The sequence below is a fragment of the Passer domesticus genome, chromosome 4 (genome assembly GCF_036417665.1).
Source record: "Passer domesticus isolate bPasDom1 chromosome 4, bPasDom1.hap1, whole genome shotgun sequence".
NCBI classification, from domain to species: Eukaryota; Metazoa; Chordata; class Aves; order Passeriformes; family Passeridae; genus Passer; species Passer domesticus.
In genome coordinates, this window is record NC_087477.1 from 49230679 (window position 1) to 49247851 (window position 17173).

Sequence of the window (17173 nt, forward strand, 5' to 3'; positions counted from 1 at the left end):
GGCTTTGCCTCAGCCCTTCCAGAAGTCAAATACAGAACAATGCCATATTTATTATATTTCTTGGCTTGTTTGCAATGTGCACCTGTCAGATTCTTCAGGCAGACAAGGCAGCAATAACATAAAATACTTGCTAATATGTAAATGAAAATAATAACAGAAGTCATGGGGTGGAACCTAAGCAAATCAGTTACCAAGCAGGTCTGAGCTTCAGATATTGACAGAAAGACAGACACAGGCATGAAATCAGTAGTCAGCATAGGCGTGGTAAAGGGCACCCCAGAGAGAATCTTCAATTATGGTGAAAGAACAGCCACGAAGAGAGAGAGAGCATATCTATGGCCAGAAAGACTCCAGAGATGGCAGAGAGTAACATCCACTAGTGCAACAGATGCAGCATGCCACAAAGGATTTATGGCCAGCCAGCCAGCACTGCTGCAGCCCTGAGCAGAGCTCAGCACTTAGGCACGCTATGCAATTCCCCCCGAGCCAGCACCATCTAACTGGCAGAAGTTCACTCGCTGTTTGCCTGCATTGCGAGTGTTTGAGAACATCCCCTACAAGAGAGGAATGTGAGTAGCAAAACCCTGGCCATAAGAATCCAGTGGCTGAAGGAAGGAACATCACCTTCAGGGAGCTTTGCTATTTTGGTCTTCCCCTGTTGCCTTATGCCCTACCAAGGCAAGAAAGATCAGTGCAGATGGTACAACTGAGCTTGCCCCAAGCCAATACTGCAGTTTTCTGCATATTTTCTTTAACACCAGTTCTCTTTAAAGCCTTGCAGACAGATTGCTCCAGGACTGCCTTTCAGTCTTACTGCTATGCACTTTTAAAACCCCAGGTTTTAAGATACGTCAGAGTTCATAATGTTCACTTAGTACTTTTTTTCTTTCATAAGCTTACTCTTCATTTCACACAGAAAAAATACAGAAATCAATTGGTGAAGGGCATTTCCATGTGAGTTTAGAGTGTACACTCCAAGCAAGTGAATAGGACCTAGGTTGGCAACAAGTTAAGGTCCATATTCAGAAAGAAAATAAATTTCAAGGAGGCACACCTGAATGAAACCAACCAAAAAATGCAGCTGGTGGACCTCAAGGAGGTCCTCACATACACAGAAGAGTAAAAAAGCCCCACAAACAAATCCACATGACAGGCTATATCAGTTTCTTCTAGAGAAGCAAGCATGCAAACAGGCTCCAGCATACATATTCACTAGATATTTCTGTGGCCTCAGAAATTTTCTTTCAGATGAGGGATATAAAAACATGACAAATTTGAATTAAAAGTAACACGCTTGCCAAGAGATGTTCTTGCTTTTTGATGCTGCAAATAAGTCAGGGCTCTGGCCATGCCAATTTAGTTGCATCATATAACTCTGAGCAAAACCTCTTTAAGGTAGAATATTTTCTTCAAAAAAGAATGTTCTGGTATTTATCTAATATGTGGTGTCATTTTCTTCCTTCAAAGAAGGTGCCATTTTGGTGTTGTTTTTCAGTATGACTCTTCTTTGGCAGCCATTTGTCATACTAGGCAAAGTTATTTGGCATACAAAAGAAAGTGATGAGCTCCATCAAAAAAAGCCCCTCCTTCTAAAATTTCAAAAAAAAATATTCACACTATCTTAAGCATTTTTACACCATTAGCTTACGTGCTGCAAATGAAAAACAAATGCTAAATGTGGTGCCTTACACCAAGTGGTATGGTGAATATTTATGCCATACAATATTCCTATCATTGCTAAATGAATCTCCATTGTATCCAGGAAGCTAAGAGAGGTCTTGTATGGCTTTTATTAATAGAACTGTGATCTCTGTGGAATGCAAGCTGAGAAAATGCCTCATGCCTATCTTCCCTACCTAACAACTGTTGCTGAGTGGCATTATCAATTGCAACTTCTTAGGATAAAATAAATATGAAAACTTTGCTCTAATCATTCACTACAAGCCTTCCAAACAGTAGATCTCTAACAGTGAAACACGACATTATTGCCTATTTATGAGCTGTATTTTAAGAACCAGTTTCTTGGGACTACCCAAGTAGTTCTCAAGTGTACAAGAAAAAAAGGAAACCGAAAACTTCATAGTATTTACCAGTCTCTGAAAGAAAATGGAGACTCCAGTAGACAAAACTACCACAATCCTGTCGTTGGCTTAATTTAGCCTAACTAGTGTACTGAGCTTTCCTACCATGTCTGACCAAGGCAAATACAGCAAAGTTGGGTAGCTTAGAATTTGCTATAGTCATTCAAGAGTAGACTTTCTTAACCTTAGAAGAAACCAGGGCATATTCACGTCTCCTGTTGTGCAAAACCAGAATGTATTTTAAGAAGCACACCACAAACACAATTCCTGCTTTCAAGCAACTTTAACTTATACACTTATGGATAAAGTGAAATTTTATACAAATTTTTGTGAAAAGAGGTGACATAATTAAAAAATGTTGTTTATGCTACGTTAACCTCTGCAAATTTTTTTTCCATAAGAAGGTTCCTCTCCATCACTTTCTGCTTGTAGATAATTTTGACAATTACTGAGGATCAGGTTTACTTTTGATAAAATAGACACCTTCTGCCTTATAAAAATGTTTATGAGTGGGAACTATGCCTCCTTCCATAAAGTTATCTTTAGTAACAAAGTATAGGCTCTTTCATACAAACAGAGATCTTACCAGTATTTTTTGGCAGAATTTATATCTTATAGACCCAAATGATCTGATAATTGATTAACTCTTTAGATTTGATCCACAAAATTTGAAATAATCTCATACCACAGCACTACTACCTCATCCTAAAGCAACTAAACCATAAAATGCATCTGAAGCTCCAACCCAGTGCTCCTATACTCAGAGCACTTTCATTATATGACTTGTTAGTTGGTATAGTACGAAGAGTCTAAAAGCAGCTTTTGACCCTCCAGTGTTCATCCAGCAACAGCTGTACAGAAGCCTGATTTATTAACTCTTCACAGATCTGGAAATACCATGCGAGAAGAAATGTTACTGTGCAGATCACTGTCATTACACATAGTTTTCTAAGGAGCTAAATATGCCCAAAGTTAATTTTCAAGTTAGTTTATTCTTGTGTATCAGTTTGTAGGGCACAGAATTTTAAAATGGAGCAAACATATACTTGTTACGTCTTTACCCATTAAGAAATAAATTAATAAAATGTTGACTTTTGCAAAGTTTCAAATGCAACAAATATGTAAATGTTCACTTCAACACAATAAATAAAGAAGCACTAGGCACCACAACCCATTTCCAACACAGCTCTAGTCCCTGACTGGAAAGCACTTGGCTCCAAACAACTAATCAGTCCCTTTCAAATCAACAGGGCATGTGTATATGAGTAAGTGTTTACAAAATTAGTGCCAAAGTTAAAAATAACCAGCAAATGGCACCTTTATAATACAATGGATCCCTTTTTAATTTAATTTTTTATGGTACTAATACCACTGACTTCACTAAAAAAAAAAATTCAACTCTAATAGCGTATTAAGACACAGGTTTTCACTTTAAGCAAACGTAAAAGACTGCAAATTTCTGTACTGAATTTGGTGCTATTCAGGCTTTTAATATTGTGAATGATAGAATAATGTATTTATTTTTATGCAGGCAGTAGATGACACTAAACTGTAGATGCTGCAATTGCTCACAGGGTAGCAATTCAAAACAGAGAAGTAAAACAGAGAAACTGTCTGATACTAAGACAGGATGAAATCGGCTGAAGCCCAGTACAAAGTACTATAAGTAGAGAGGAAAAAGCAAATGCACAATACAGTGACTTTGTTTTAACATATGGTTTACAGGCTACAGCCTCTATCCATAATACTTTACTGCTGAGGGGGCAGCATCATTCCAGGAGGTATTATACAGGGTGCCATATACATGGCACATGACATAAGTGCTCCACTTTTATACAACTGATAGTTCCCCTGGTTACACTCATAAAGCCTCAGCTGGAGCACTCTGTTTAACATGGGAAATGAGACATCAGTAAAGATGTCTGTAAACTATATATGAGCTGGCACTAGTCCAAGGGAGAGCAACTGCAGTAACTCCAGGTGCTAGAAAATAAGACTTAGGAGGACAGACTATGTTAAATCATTTTTACTTTATTCTAGGAAAGAAAAAAAAAACAGCAGAAGTAGGAAATTGCATGATAATAGTCCTTAAATTGATTACTTCTCATAAACAGAGAGAAACAATAATATTTCATTAATTTAGTTAGGAAAAATAAAGATTTGGGTCACCCTTGGGGGAATGGGAAGCAGTTTAGTGATGAGAACAGAAAACCTGCAGTTGGTTGCATAAGGATGCTGCAGAAATCACAATTACTAAGCATTTAAAAAACAGGTTAGCCAAACATTTGCCAGATAACTCATGTATATTTGATCCTAGAGCATTCAATTTACTTCTGAAGGTACCTTTGCACTTTTTTGGTCTTAGCTGATGCTAAACACTGATCTAGTTCCTATATTTCATTACCACATAAACAGTATAATACTTTCTAATTAATGACTGTGACATTATCCAGCCGTTCACATACACTTGAGATCTAAAGGATAAATGACTATTGAGTGACTCCATTAGTCACTCAATAGTCACTCCATGCTGACTATTGAAACTGAAAATATTCCTGAAATATTAAGCAACAAAGTATGACCCATTTCACCACTAACATTTAGTAACACCACCAGACAAAGCAGATGACACAGGCAAAGCTGTCTCCTTATATTTAATAAAGAAAAAGTGACACAATAAAGCAAGTCAGCCTTGAAATGCATGATCCTGGGCCTCAGTTCCTGAACTGATCTCTATACCTTCAATTTTACAAAAGGAGTTCCACCAAAAACTAACTCTCTGTATCTGAAACACCCTCAATTACACAGACTTCATAAAAGAAACACTTATTTTAACTCAAGGAGTCACTTTAGAAAGTATGAAATAATGCTTGTGCCTAGTAGCACATTATTTCCAAAGGTTCTTTTTTCTTCAAAATTATAGCACTCTGTCCCAGCCAAGCCATTATAACACCAATAAGTAATCTTTTGTTATCAAAAGCAAACCTAAAATAACATTCCTAACAGAATTTTGAGAGTATGTAATCAGGTTAGAATTAGAAAATAAAGAGAAATATTTCCTCTAATTTGAATTACTTATTGAAACACTATAAACTTCAATAAGCTAATGATAGATGCTAGGCTAATTATCTATCTTGGTGGTTCTTTGTGCTGTGTTTGTTCTGCCAAGGTTTCTCTGCTACTTGAGAAAAAACACAGAATGGATCATTAATTAGAAGGATACTCAGTATTTAGTTTTACACTGTAATGTTTCAAGCAGTTTCATGCTTCATGTTATTTACTGTACATCTTTTAGATATCACTTTTAACGGGATATTTTGTTACATGTATTACAAGAATTCTGCTAAGGCATCTCTGTGTTTCACCAACACCAAAAAATCAAATCCCACAACACATTGTGAGTTCAGACACTAGCATGACTATTTCCACAGACATAGAACTAAATTACAGAAAAGATAAAATAATGGTTCTGAGGTCAATTATTTGCATCCCAAAGAGCAAGGACTGCTGCTGTTAGTCAAACAGTCAAACAAATGGATGAATAGCAGATTCTGTAACACTAGCTGAACATGTGCTTACAACTGTTACAAACGCAGAACAAAGCACTACAAGCTGGACAGCGAAAAATGAAGGCACACTGATGTTGAGCTGTAAAAAGTACAATGTAAGCATAAAATAGTTGCATTAACCATTTTCTTTTAATAAAACAACCAGAAAACTATAAAATCTACCATACGTTTGATCCTTAAATCAACAAAAACCTCTGCTACCTGACTGAAACAGTAACCTGCAAGAGTGATAGATTTTCGTCTTTTGCATTGGCCAGCTACTAGAATGCTTAGTAATACTTAATGCTTAAAATTTCTTTAGGTGTGAGATTAAACTTTTGACAAATGACTGAATTACAGATTCCTGGGCTCAGCAACAGGCAACACCATAAACACTATTTTACTCTCCAGCCTGATGCATGTTATTCCTTTCCCTCCAGTTCCTCCCAAGTCTCTTTCCTTCTGCACCCAGCTCATATGTTGGTCTTCCCATAAAGACCTGCCTTAGAGCTAAGGAGCAGCTTCTGGCAAAAAATTCTTGACTTCAAGTAAGGCCATCCCCATTCTCTGCAAGTGTTCCTGTCTGTGCTCTTCCTATCCTACTGTAGTAAATATATCCATACATACCCACACCCTCCCACACATATTTATGTGCACATACACTCACACACAAACACACACACATAGTAATAGTGTCATTAACAGGCTCAGATGTAAAAACCCTGGGTTTCAGAGCTTGTACAGAAAACATATGATGTAAATCCATCTCAAGTAAATCTTCTGCAAAATAAGCTAATTCCTGCTTTAGGATTTAAGCCTTTCTTTCTGGATTGCAAATTTTAACAACCCTACATAAAATGTCTAGCTTTAGTCCCAGCATTGAAGACTGAAAAAATCTTTTGAGTTTGAAACTGTTTCAGGCTCAATTCTACAGTTTCTCTCTTTATGTTTAACTTGGACTATGTCTTCACCTTTGTGGTACCTAGGGATGAGTGGTAAAAACAGTAAGAGGCAAGACAAGTCTTCCTGTTCCACTGCCTAACTCAGCTTGATGCCATCCCAGAATACAAAGAAAAACAAAAAAGACAAGTGAGGTAGCAAGGATCCTGAGTAGAGCAAAATCAGGGCTCAGTCATGTACCACCATGCCACAATTTAGAAGAAAGAGTGTTCTGTAATGCAGAAGAACTGAATGAAAATGGTACCTCACTACAGATGAGCTTGGGGCAACAGTTCTGCCAAAGTTCTGCATGTGTGAACAGAAAATGGAATTTCCACAAGAGTTTTCAACCCAGTGAAATTTGAAGGGTTTCCACAATCATGCCCAAAAGCTCACCCTGACAAAGTGTTACTAACATTCCTGCTATAAGACAACTTATTCAAGGTATATGAGGACTATATCCCTCAAAAAAATTACTATATGAAAATTTTACCCTAATCAAGACACAATTTTCAGAAATATTTGGACCAGTTTTACTAGAGTGGTGCAAAATAATCATATGCCAAACATGAACAATTTCAACTATGCATGGTAAGCTGGGGAATGTTAGGAGCAATTGGGAAAATAGTCCCAAATTGGGAAGTATTCGGCAACCTTATTTATATACAGCCATTTTAAATATAGGCCTCTGTCCCAACAGAAAACTGGCTATGATATTTCAGTTTTATCCTGAACTTAATATTAATTTAAAAAAAATTAAAAAAAAACCAAAAAAAAGCTCACATAATCTAACAACATTCATACAGATAAATTTTGCTATAAAAAACACAGCAACAAGTACAGAAAAAAAACCCCAGTCACACAAATCATTTGAAAAACTGAATGCAAATGAGGCTAGCAGATAAGTAATTACCTGAAAAACAAAATCCCCAAACAGTAGTGATAACAAAGTATGTACAAATATACCTTGTCCTTGAGGAACTCCATAAAATTCAGCAGCTATCCTTGCTGCTTCCTTACGGTTTCCTTTCACAATGTAGAAATGACTAAGTATAGCAAGGCTGATCTTCACAAACAGTTTAAAACAAAAAAGTGAAAGTATAGTAAAGTAGACATTGGATAACTGCTGTGCAAAAGGGCGACTTTCTTCTATGACAGTCATTGCTGCAGCAAAATCTCTGTCAGTGTTTGGGTCGGGCTCTCAAATGTGTTGATAAGATCATATGGCTCCAGCCATGCACTCTTGGGAACAACTGGTCCCGAGGAAAGAAAATATCAGCTGGTCATGATGCCTGCTGCTCAAAATATGACGATTATTTATACTGTACATAGTACTGAGTTCACTACCACTCTTGCTAGCCCGGTGATATTCATGTGGGACAGCAGGTTCCAAGATCCTGGATTGTACTTGTTCCACTTAAAAGGTTTGTTGCATTGCAAATTCTGCATTTCTAATTAATTTATTTACATGTTTAAAATACATTTTCAAAAGTATTATTATAAAACCCTGAAATTTATGTACTAAACCACATAACTCACATAATCTGTTTTTGCTAAGATATGTTTTCCTGCTGCTTAAGTACAACTGCTCTTTTCTGTTATTTCATTTTATGTCAGACTAATGTTCTTTCCTTAAAAAACCAGAATCATATCAGTAAATAATTGAAGTACACATTAATAAATAAACAGATTTAATATATACCAGCTTTGACAGTGTCATTTTGCTCAGGCTGAATGAAAGCATCTAGTATGCAAAGACTTCAGCACTATATAAAAAACAGTACTTAGAGTAGGTAATACAAATCAAATATCTAGATATTTTTATGCATAAGACCTGGAACACCTAAAATTAAATTAATTAAAATGCAATGGTAAAATTTCAACAAAGAAAATTTCTAATAGTTATGATATGTATTTCATTGTGCTGCATCATATGACATGACAGGCTTTATTTGTTAGCCAGTTTTAGAGAGGGGAATCTAAATTCCTCCGATTTTTTAAGAATTAATTTGCTTTTATAAAGCCTAATGCTATTACTCACAGTCATCAGCAGTCACTCACAAGTTGTTCCATTAGTGTGAGTAATTGCTCAGTAAATTGCTGAGTTGCAACATGATACAAACAGAGGAGCTGCATGACAGAACCAGATTTCTAAGTGAACTATAATCCTAAAGTAAAGAATCATGGCAGCAAAGAAACGGTCCTAATCTAAACTTTTATACTTCCTGCTAAATTAAAAAAACAGTGTCTTGAATTATAACTTAAAATCCTCTACCCAAAGTAATCCTAAGCTTTTCTATTCTACCCTGGCTTCTTGTTTGGTGATTAGAAAAAAATAAAAACATTTTAGAATGTTGGCAGCTGTCCATCAGAATAAAAGGGTATGATCCAAATGTCACTGCATCCACAGATCACCCTGACTTCAATGAACAGCATAGTAGATATTAAGCACTATAATACAAAACCATATTTCTGAAAGGAAAGTGGAAACAATAAGGCACCTCTTATCTGACTCTCACAGTAATTTATTAGAGTAAGAACCTGTAATGTTTTCTGGAAACTAAATTCAAACAAACCTATACAAATGAAGAAAATACAATGATAAGTGGAAATGTTCTTAGAAATAAATATTAAAATTTTCAACAGACAGGTAGTGAATTGTGCTTATCTTGAAAAAAAGAGGCAATAGGTATTTTTCTTTGAAAAAATTTAATCCGCTTAAAAGTCAATCATAACTAGAAAAGGCAATTTAAAAGGAGTTTACACTGTAAACTATATTAGTTAGGAAAAAAATACACAATTTTTTACTAAATTTCATTTATAGACATTTTCTCATCCAGCCAGAATAGGAACTGCTTTCCTCATACCATTCTTAGAAGCGGGAATGAGTACTTAAAATGCCAAATGAAAATCCCTTTTTATATTTGGCACATTGTTGTTGGATACTGAATTGAGGTGTCATGTTTTCCACAAGTATAAAAGGCATTATGTTCTGAGCTACCACTGCCAAATTCTGTTTCAATCATTAATAGAAATGGTATTTTCCTTAGTAACACACCCAATATTGGAATTTATTACTTCTTCCATATTTGTACTAGTATTACTAAGCTTAACTTGATCAGTCCACTGAATTCCCCAGCCATCTTATGGACCTGTTTCACAAATTTCCATTTACAAGGAAAAGCCATAATTATGTTACAGAAAGCTCATTCTCCCTTACAATGTTTTATCTGACCCTTTTTCCCTTTTTTCATGTTGTGCCATCTAGTACCTGCTTTCTCATCTGGACTTCTCCCACATTTTGTTAACAAACAAAATAATCTTTCTTTTTAGAGGCAAAACTCCAAATAACAATTACCATAAACAACAGCAGGAATTAAGAGTGCTCAGAATTAATCTTCCACTAACAATACTGTTTCTGCTGCTTCTTATAACTGCAGTAGATAAATCACAAAATAAATTTCCCAATTGTTAAATAGTTTTCTTCAAGTTAATTTTCTCTGTTTAGGTTCAAAAAAATTAAATTAAAAACTACAATAATAAGGCTAATATGCATTCAGTATTTTGTAAGTGATGTTTCAAATAACCTCACAGATTTGTAAAGTCGTTTTTAGGAACAAGATGAAAATCGAACAGGAAGGTTACTCCTGTATCAAAACGTGCCTTGTGTCTTTTCAAAAACTTCCCTCATCAGTATTAAACTACATAAGGAAGAAATACTACATGAAATCATGAGTTTTGAGAATTCCAGCTCACACATACTTGTCAGAAGCTAGCAAAATTAGTCTTATAATACTTCTTCTTTTTTTAGAGCTCTGTAACTCTTATGTGCCAGCTTAGCTGGAAACTCTCCCAGCTGCACAGAACCAAATCTATCCTAATCTAATGGTTCTAAAGTGCTACAGAAATTATTGTTACAGCTTGTTGGCAGAGCCATGCTATGAGGCACCCAGTCATGAAAACTGAGCAACTGTTTAGAAGTTAACGCCCACATGGCGTTTTGGGAGAACCAACAATGTGATTGCTGAGATCTGAAGCCCATGCAGAGTGGGAAACCAGAAACAAAAAGCTACAGCTGCTGTAATGGAAATCAGAAAACAGAAGTATAGGTACATAAATGAAGGATCTGACAGTCAATGAGATGACATGAAGGATTGTAAAAAAGTGGGATGTAAGTGTCCCACATTTTCTATTGCATGGCAATGTGAAGTAACTGGAATCAGATCTTGCAGTACTTCAGAATGAGAGCTTCCAAACAGAAATGCACCATATGCAACAAATATACAACACTATAATGACAGCAAAACACTTAAAAAGAGCAGTGGTTTAATCTGGATATTTGCATTTCCCATGTAGTTTTGACTTTTGGGAATAAAATTTCTTGGCCTCATTTCCTCACTAGTAAAATGGGGAGTAATCTGAAGATAACTTCATTGCTGTTAAAAAAACACTCAGATATCCTGGTAAAAAGAATAACTAATTAGGTATTTAATAATTTTTATTTTAATACAAAATTCAGATTACAAACCTAAATAAAAGGAAATCTTGACTGCTCATCCACTTAATGTCAAAACAAGAGATAGGATGTAAAATTATTTTAGCATTTAGGGTTTTATGATAGCACACAAGACAATGGTAACAGGCTACACAGCAGATTAACAATATTTGGATTTTTATTTTTTTAAAGAAGATAGTAATACCATGACAGGCAACAATAGCCTCACCCTGTCATACTAGCACATTTCCAGCAAATAAAACAAGAACAATGTCATGATTCCTCTGATATGCTTCCCCTCCCCACATCCAGCAATTAACTATTTTAATTTTAAAACCACTTAAGAAACTTCAAATATTGGAATTTATGGTCTTAGAGTTCCCGTCTTAATGTAGCTTGGTCAGTTATTCTTTCTCAAGAGCATAATCTGTATAATCAAGATAGCAATACTGCTGTTTATAATGACTATAAAGTGCTTCATTTCAAACTCCAGAGCTCAGACAAAGTAACCTGCCCTTTAATGCTTTGCTGTGTACCAGCCAAGTGCAGAAAGTATTTAGCAGTGGCACCTGTTTGTGCTAATTCAAACTGTCCGAAATCTAGTGTACAATTTACCCTCACCAAAGTAATTTTTTGAAAAACAAAAGAAAACAAAAACCAAAATAAACAAAAACAACAACAAAAAAACCAAACAAACAATGCAAAACAAAAAAAAAAAAAAACAGACAAAAAAAACCCAAACCACAAACCACATAAACTATGCTCTATCATCTATAATTAATTGCATAACCACATTCATAAACTGTTTTATTCTGGCAATTTTTCATCTCTGCTTTAGAGGACTGATGCGTGTAATTTTCAGTAAGGTACGATATACAAGAAAATTAACACAACTGATATAATATTCAGTCTTTGAAGGCAATCTTTTTAACATCAAAGACTATAAAACCCTTAGAAATATGATTTCTTTGTAGCACATGCTCTGTTGTTATATTTGCAAAGCATACTTCCTTCTATTTATATTTTTTTAAGTAATCTATTTAAACTAAATTACAGAAGACGTAAAAAAGTAATTATATTCACAACACAAATTCCATTACAGTTAGTCTTAACAGTTTTCTTCTGTATTTTGGAAATGCATATAAAACTCTGAGAGTGGAAATGTTTATTTTAAAAATGAGATAAAGATGAAATACAGTACAAGGAATTGTTTGTATGACACTTCACCTGCATGTCTTCCTCCACACAAAAGACAGCTAAATATACTCAAGAAGTTGATAATCATCCTGGTTCTGAAACTTCTGTCCAGTAACGGGTATAACAGAACAGGCACTCTTAGGTGTTTTGAAGAGTTTGTTATTTTACACATTATACGCAACCAACCTGGAGAAATTTATAAAGTAATGCCCTGGAAACAAAGAGTTTAAAATAAAATACCAGTAAGAAATCCAGTTTTAGTACTGGGTTTCTCATGTAAGCAGAAAATGCTTCATGAAGGATTCAAAAGAAGAGAAGCATGAGCTACTGAAAAGGAAATGTCTAACTCAGCATGAAAAATTACCTGCTTAGTGACCAGCTGACTTGTATTTTAATGAGTGTACGAGATGCTAATCCTCAAAATTTTACCTGCTTATCTAAAGCTACTGAATGTTATGTCATTTCCTCCTTAATCTATGTTCAGCAATTTTTTCTTCTATTTTGTATTCAAAGCATTTGAACTGGAGAAATCTAGACTCAAAGGAACTATTTTAAAATTTATTTCCTCAAAAATGTTACCTTAACATCGGATTGAAGACAAAAAGGCATGCATACCATAAAACAATCTTCAAAAAGTCTTAAATGTTCTTTTCATTAATATCATTCTTAAGTTAAGGACATTATGCATTTATGCTTAGGCACAGAAAATAAACCACACAAGTCACATTTACATGTGAGTTACAAGAAATTCAGAAGCTGGAGTGACTGAAAAACATCAAGCAGCTGCTGTGTCCTTTTCTAAACAGGAACTCAAGACCATTAATACAACCCAAATATTACTCTTCATAAAATATGAAGAGAAGAGGTGGCTGAAGTACAGACTGTGTACTACTGTTCTGGGGGAATGAAAAGACAAAAAAAGAGAGAACACGAACTTTTTCATCCAGAAAAGAGGAGACTTGGTTTAGATCTGAACTGCTTTTTCACTGCACCCCATTGCTATCCTTAAGAACTCTACAGACTTGAGCATCATGACAAAGCCATACTCTCAGCACAAAAACCTGAGAGTTGTGTTGCCAGTTACAACAGACACAACACTGTAAACCAAAGAAATGAAAGGCTCATATCTCCTTTTTGCAGATTTCTTCCTGAATGCCATGTCTATGCAGGATCTACACAAACCATACAACATGAAGTTTCAACTTTGTTGAAATCGGAACTGCATTCTGCAGTTCTTATAATCCCGGCTAATAGCCTGATAACCCAACTAAAGACTTGAACCAAAAGTCTGTTTCAAAATGCAATGCAATGACATCTTTAATGGCACAAGAGGGACAAATGAGTGTCTTAAAACACTTCTTATAGTTGAGCTCTGGCTTTTGACACCCATTTTACTTAACAGTTACATATTTAGACACCTTTTGCCTTCTCTAATAATGAAGCACAACAGCTCCTTTAAAAGAGCTTTAATGCACACAAATTTACAAAGGTTTTGTTACATACATACTTTCTCTCTGTAGCGCTTCCATCAGTTCTTGAACTGCTCTAGAAAGTTCAAATTTATGCCTTTCGGTGGTACAGTGGTACTTTTTTCCTCCAGTGTATTAAAATCGTTGGTCTGACACAAGTTTAGGCTCTATACAAATCGAGTTATTTGAGTACATAAATGATGCAACCTTTCATTTCTAACATCATTAAAAGACTGTTTTTTCTACTAACTCTTAATGAGTTCAAAATATTTTCATTGAGGTGCTTTGCCTTTTCTAGTAGTTGGAAATACTACTCCTATCTTAGAAAATAATTCTAGCATACAGACCTGTATGTCTGGATTTCCAGAGAATGGAATTACTGGTCAGGGATTAAATATCAATCAGTATCTCTGCACATAACAGACATTCTCCATATAACATGTATTTAAAAGCATCAGAAGTAACTCAGCTACTTAAATGATTAAGAAATTCTAGTTTTCTACTTTCTCAGTTCTTGAAAAAATAACACAGTAATGTCAAATCTGTACCCCTTTGTTATGCACCACTGGATAGCTGCTTGTCGTGCAGCTGCAAGTCTGGTATCAGCCAATTCTGCTGTCACATTATCACATGAACATGCTTGATCTGCTTAACCAGTCCATCTACTCACGACAGCAAAGTCCTACCCAGAAGGGAAGTAGGTATGACCAACAAGCTTACAAGTAAATTCAATCTGAGTTTTGCTAGAAACATAGTAAGTTTATTTACAGTATTTGTTGCAGTCCTCTTTGGATATCTAACATAACTCAACTATTAAGAGTATTAAAGAAGATTCCAAAATAAGTCATGTGTGTACTTAGAGACATTACTAAACCCAGAAACGTGTCAGACAGCAGGCACACACAGCCTGCTGACAGACGAACTCCAGCAAATCTTGCCCCCCAGAAGTTTAAAAAGTTACCACCTCCAGCTGCCCATTCCATTCCTCAGCTAAAGCTTCCTGACCCTCTCTCTCCCTTGCTGGAAATCAACAGGAAGGAATGTCTACTGGTACACACCTCAGTTCAAAATCCAGCAATTTCATGTAAGTTAAAACCAACCTTGTTAGACTTTACACTGAAAAAACCTCTCACGCCCATCCCCTACAACCCATTCTGCAAAAAAGGCAAATGACTCCCTAGAAAAAGTCATAGCAAACTATGAGGGGAGAGTAATGTCAAAATGCACGTACTCACTGTCTCTTCATAAGGATACTCAGGCATAACCTTTGATTTGGCTTTATGTACTGATACAGGTGTATCAATCAATCTTGGGAAGAACCTCCTCATTTTGCTCTTCTTTCCCTATGTATAGTTCCTTTCTGGGGCCAAGCAATTTCTTTCATTGCCAAGCATTTTACAGAACAGACTCCCTCCGTGGCAACTAACTCAACCTCTTCCTTAGAACTGTGGTACCACAGGATCAATGCTTTTGGTATTTCAACTAGCTTGACAAGCTAACTTTCCTATTTCTCTAGTAAGCAGTGCAACCACCTTATTAATCTAAATTCATGTAACTAAACAAGGTATTTTTGCAGTTTTTATAGTTAATCTTTTATTCAACTAACAGCAAAAATGGCACAGGTTCTTATTAAATAGATGCCTCTAAATAAAAACAATACTTGAGCTGTGAATCTTTTGTCATCAATTTGAATTCCTTTCAAAACTGTTAATTTTATTCTATGTTACAGGATTTCTGTAAATTTTTCCTTAACCATTTATTTTTTTTCTTAAAAAAATAATTTTTGTTTCTAAAAACAGTGAAATCATCCATTTATTTTTATTCCGTCTTTCTTCATATTTTGTCACATTTTCTTCTTGAATAAGTCAAAGTAGTTAAGTGGTTTAATTTTTCTTCTTTCTGTGTAAAGTATATTTTGGTGCTTAAGAATGTTGTTAATAAAAGGAAATTACACAGTCAATAGTAGGGATGAGAGTTAAAAGTTTATTCTGCAAGCTTATGTCATTATAAGCTGACTCCCATGGCTAGTGCTCATAACAGAAATGCTTTCTCCATCCACTAAAATTGGTATCGGCTAAATGATATCACCATGACAGAGCTAGTAAAACATCTTTTTCTTTAAGCTGAGGCATGACAAGTCTCTGCTTGGTGCTTTTATGAGAGACATAAAAATACCTTGTGATGAAGACTTGCAACTGGCTGAGTGAATGAGGTTAAAACCCAGATGAGGTGGAGCGGTAGCACTCGGGTTTCCAGTCCAGAATGGAAAGCACAGTGAAGTGAGAAAGGTTAAGCTAAATCAGTAACGTTTGAATGAATTTACCTAACATGTCTTCATAGGCCATGAAATAAGCAAACCTCACAGGAGCCAAAAACTGTGTTAGGCTCCAAAACATATTGACTTTGGAGCCAAGAATATTTGGTTCTCTCTGTGATGCAGCTTTTATTTTGCCATATTATTATGCCATTAAATGAGACAATGTTGTAAAAGATCAACTTCATTCTGAAATCAGACATTAAAAATTCCCTGAGATTTTCATTCTGAAGGATTCACAATAATACTACAAAAACAAGTGAAAATTTCTTCTTGCTTATCTTCTTATTCTGCATACTGTGTAGATCCAAAGTTTAAAAAATGGAGTGAAGAGAGCACTAGAATCAAATGCAGTCCAAAAAGCCTCTTCTCTTAGTCACAGCCTTTCCACACCAGCTGTAAAAATGAGCCATCCAGAAGAGGTGTTAACTGAAAGGGGGCTGTTGCAAGAGACAGCTGATCATGGCCACATTTATTTTAATCTTTATCTTCCTACCCAGAGCTGCCTAAGAGGCTGTGTGCTGCTACTGTCTCTTAAAGAATTAACATTTCAACAATTAATAAAGGACTAATACAAGAAATTATTTAGAGATTTATGGTAAAAAAATCAGAACATACATACATGTCCCTAGATCAAAAAAAGGTCCTCATCTATCTAGGTGCAAAGATGCCACAGGCACCTAAACTTTCACCTGTAAAATTAGTCAGAAACTTAGCCCCAAGAAGGCTAAAGGAGCTGGGCTGAAGTTAACACCTCCCTTTCACCTGAAATTCACAACATACACCCCAAAGCTTCCATCTATGTGTTCCATGTTAGAACCAATATGACTTCAGTGGGAGAACTAAGAACTCATAGCAATCTCTGTTGATGGTCAGTGTCAACACTTGCTGTTTTGTTTACAGATGATGAAAGGAATCGCTCCGTAACTTGAACATCAGAGTAGAAACATGTCAACCAAAGAAAGCAAGCTACTCTCTCTCAAAAGACTACTTATCATCAGCTGCTGACAAGGATCAATCCTGTTGAAGTGACGGCACTATAAAAAAAGAACACATGTTTAATAGATCAAAGAGTGCACAAAAACTCATTTTCAAAGTCAGATAATTTTAGAGTGAGGACTGAAGAAGGA

General features: G+C 35.6%; 1 protein-coding gene across 2 annotated transcripts in view; it reads right to left on the reverse strand.

The window, feature by feature from the left end:
* ASB5 (ankyrin repeat and SOCS box containing 5) overlaps positions 1 to 17173 on the reverse strand; it is a 39706-nt gene that overhangs the window by 20346 nt on the left and 2187 nt on the right. Inside the window, exon 1 of one of the 2 annotated variants that reach the window (XM_064417760.1) lies at positions 7535 to 7746. The exons of the other annotated variant lie outside the window; for it this stretch is intronic. Within the exon in view, the coding sequence (XP_064273830.1) occupies positions 7535 to 7730 (196 nt within the window). The 5' untranslated portion in view covers positions 7731 to 7746. Of the gene's footprint in view, positions 1 to 7534; positions 7747 to 17173 lie in introns of those variants that run through there. 2 annotated transcript variants of the gene reach the window in all.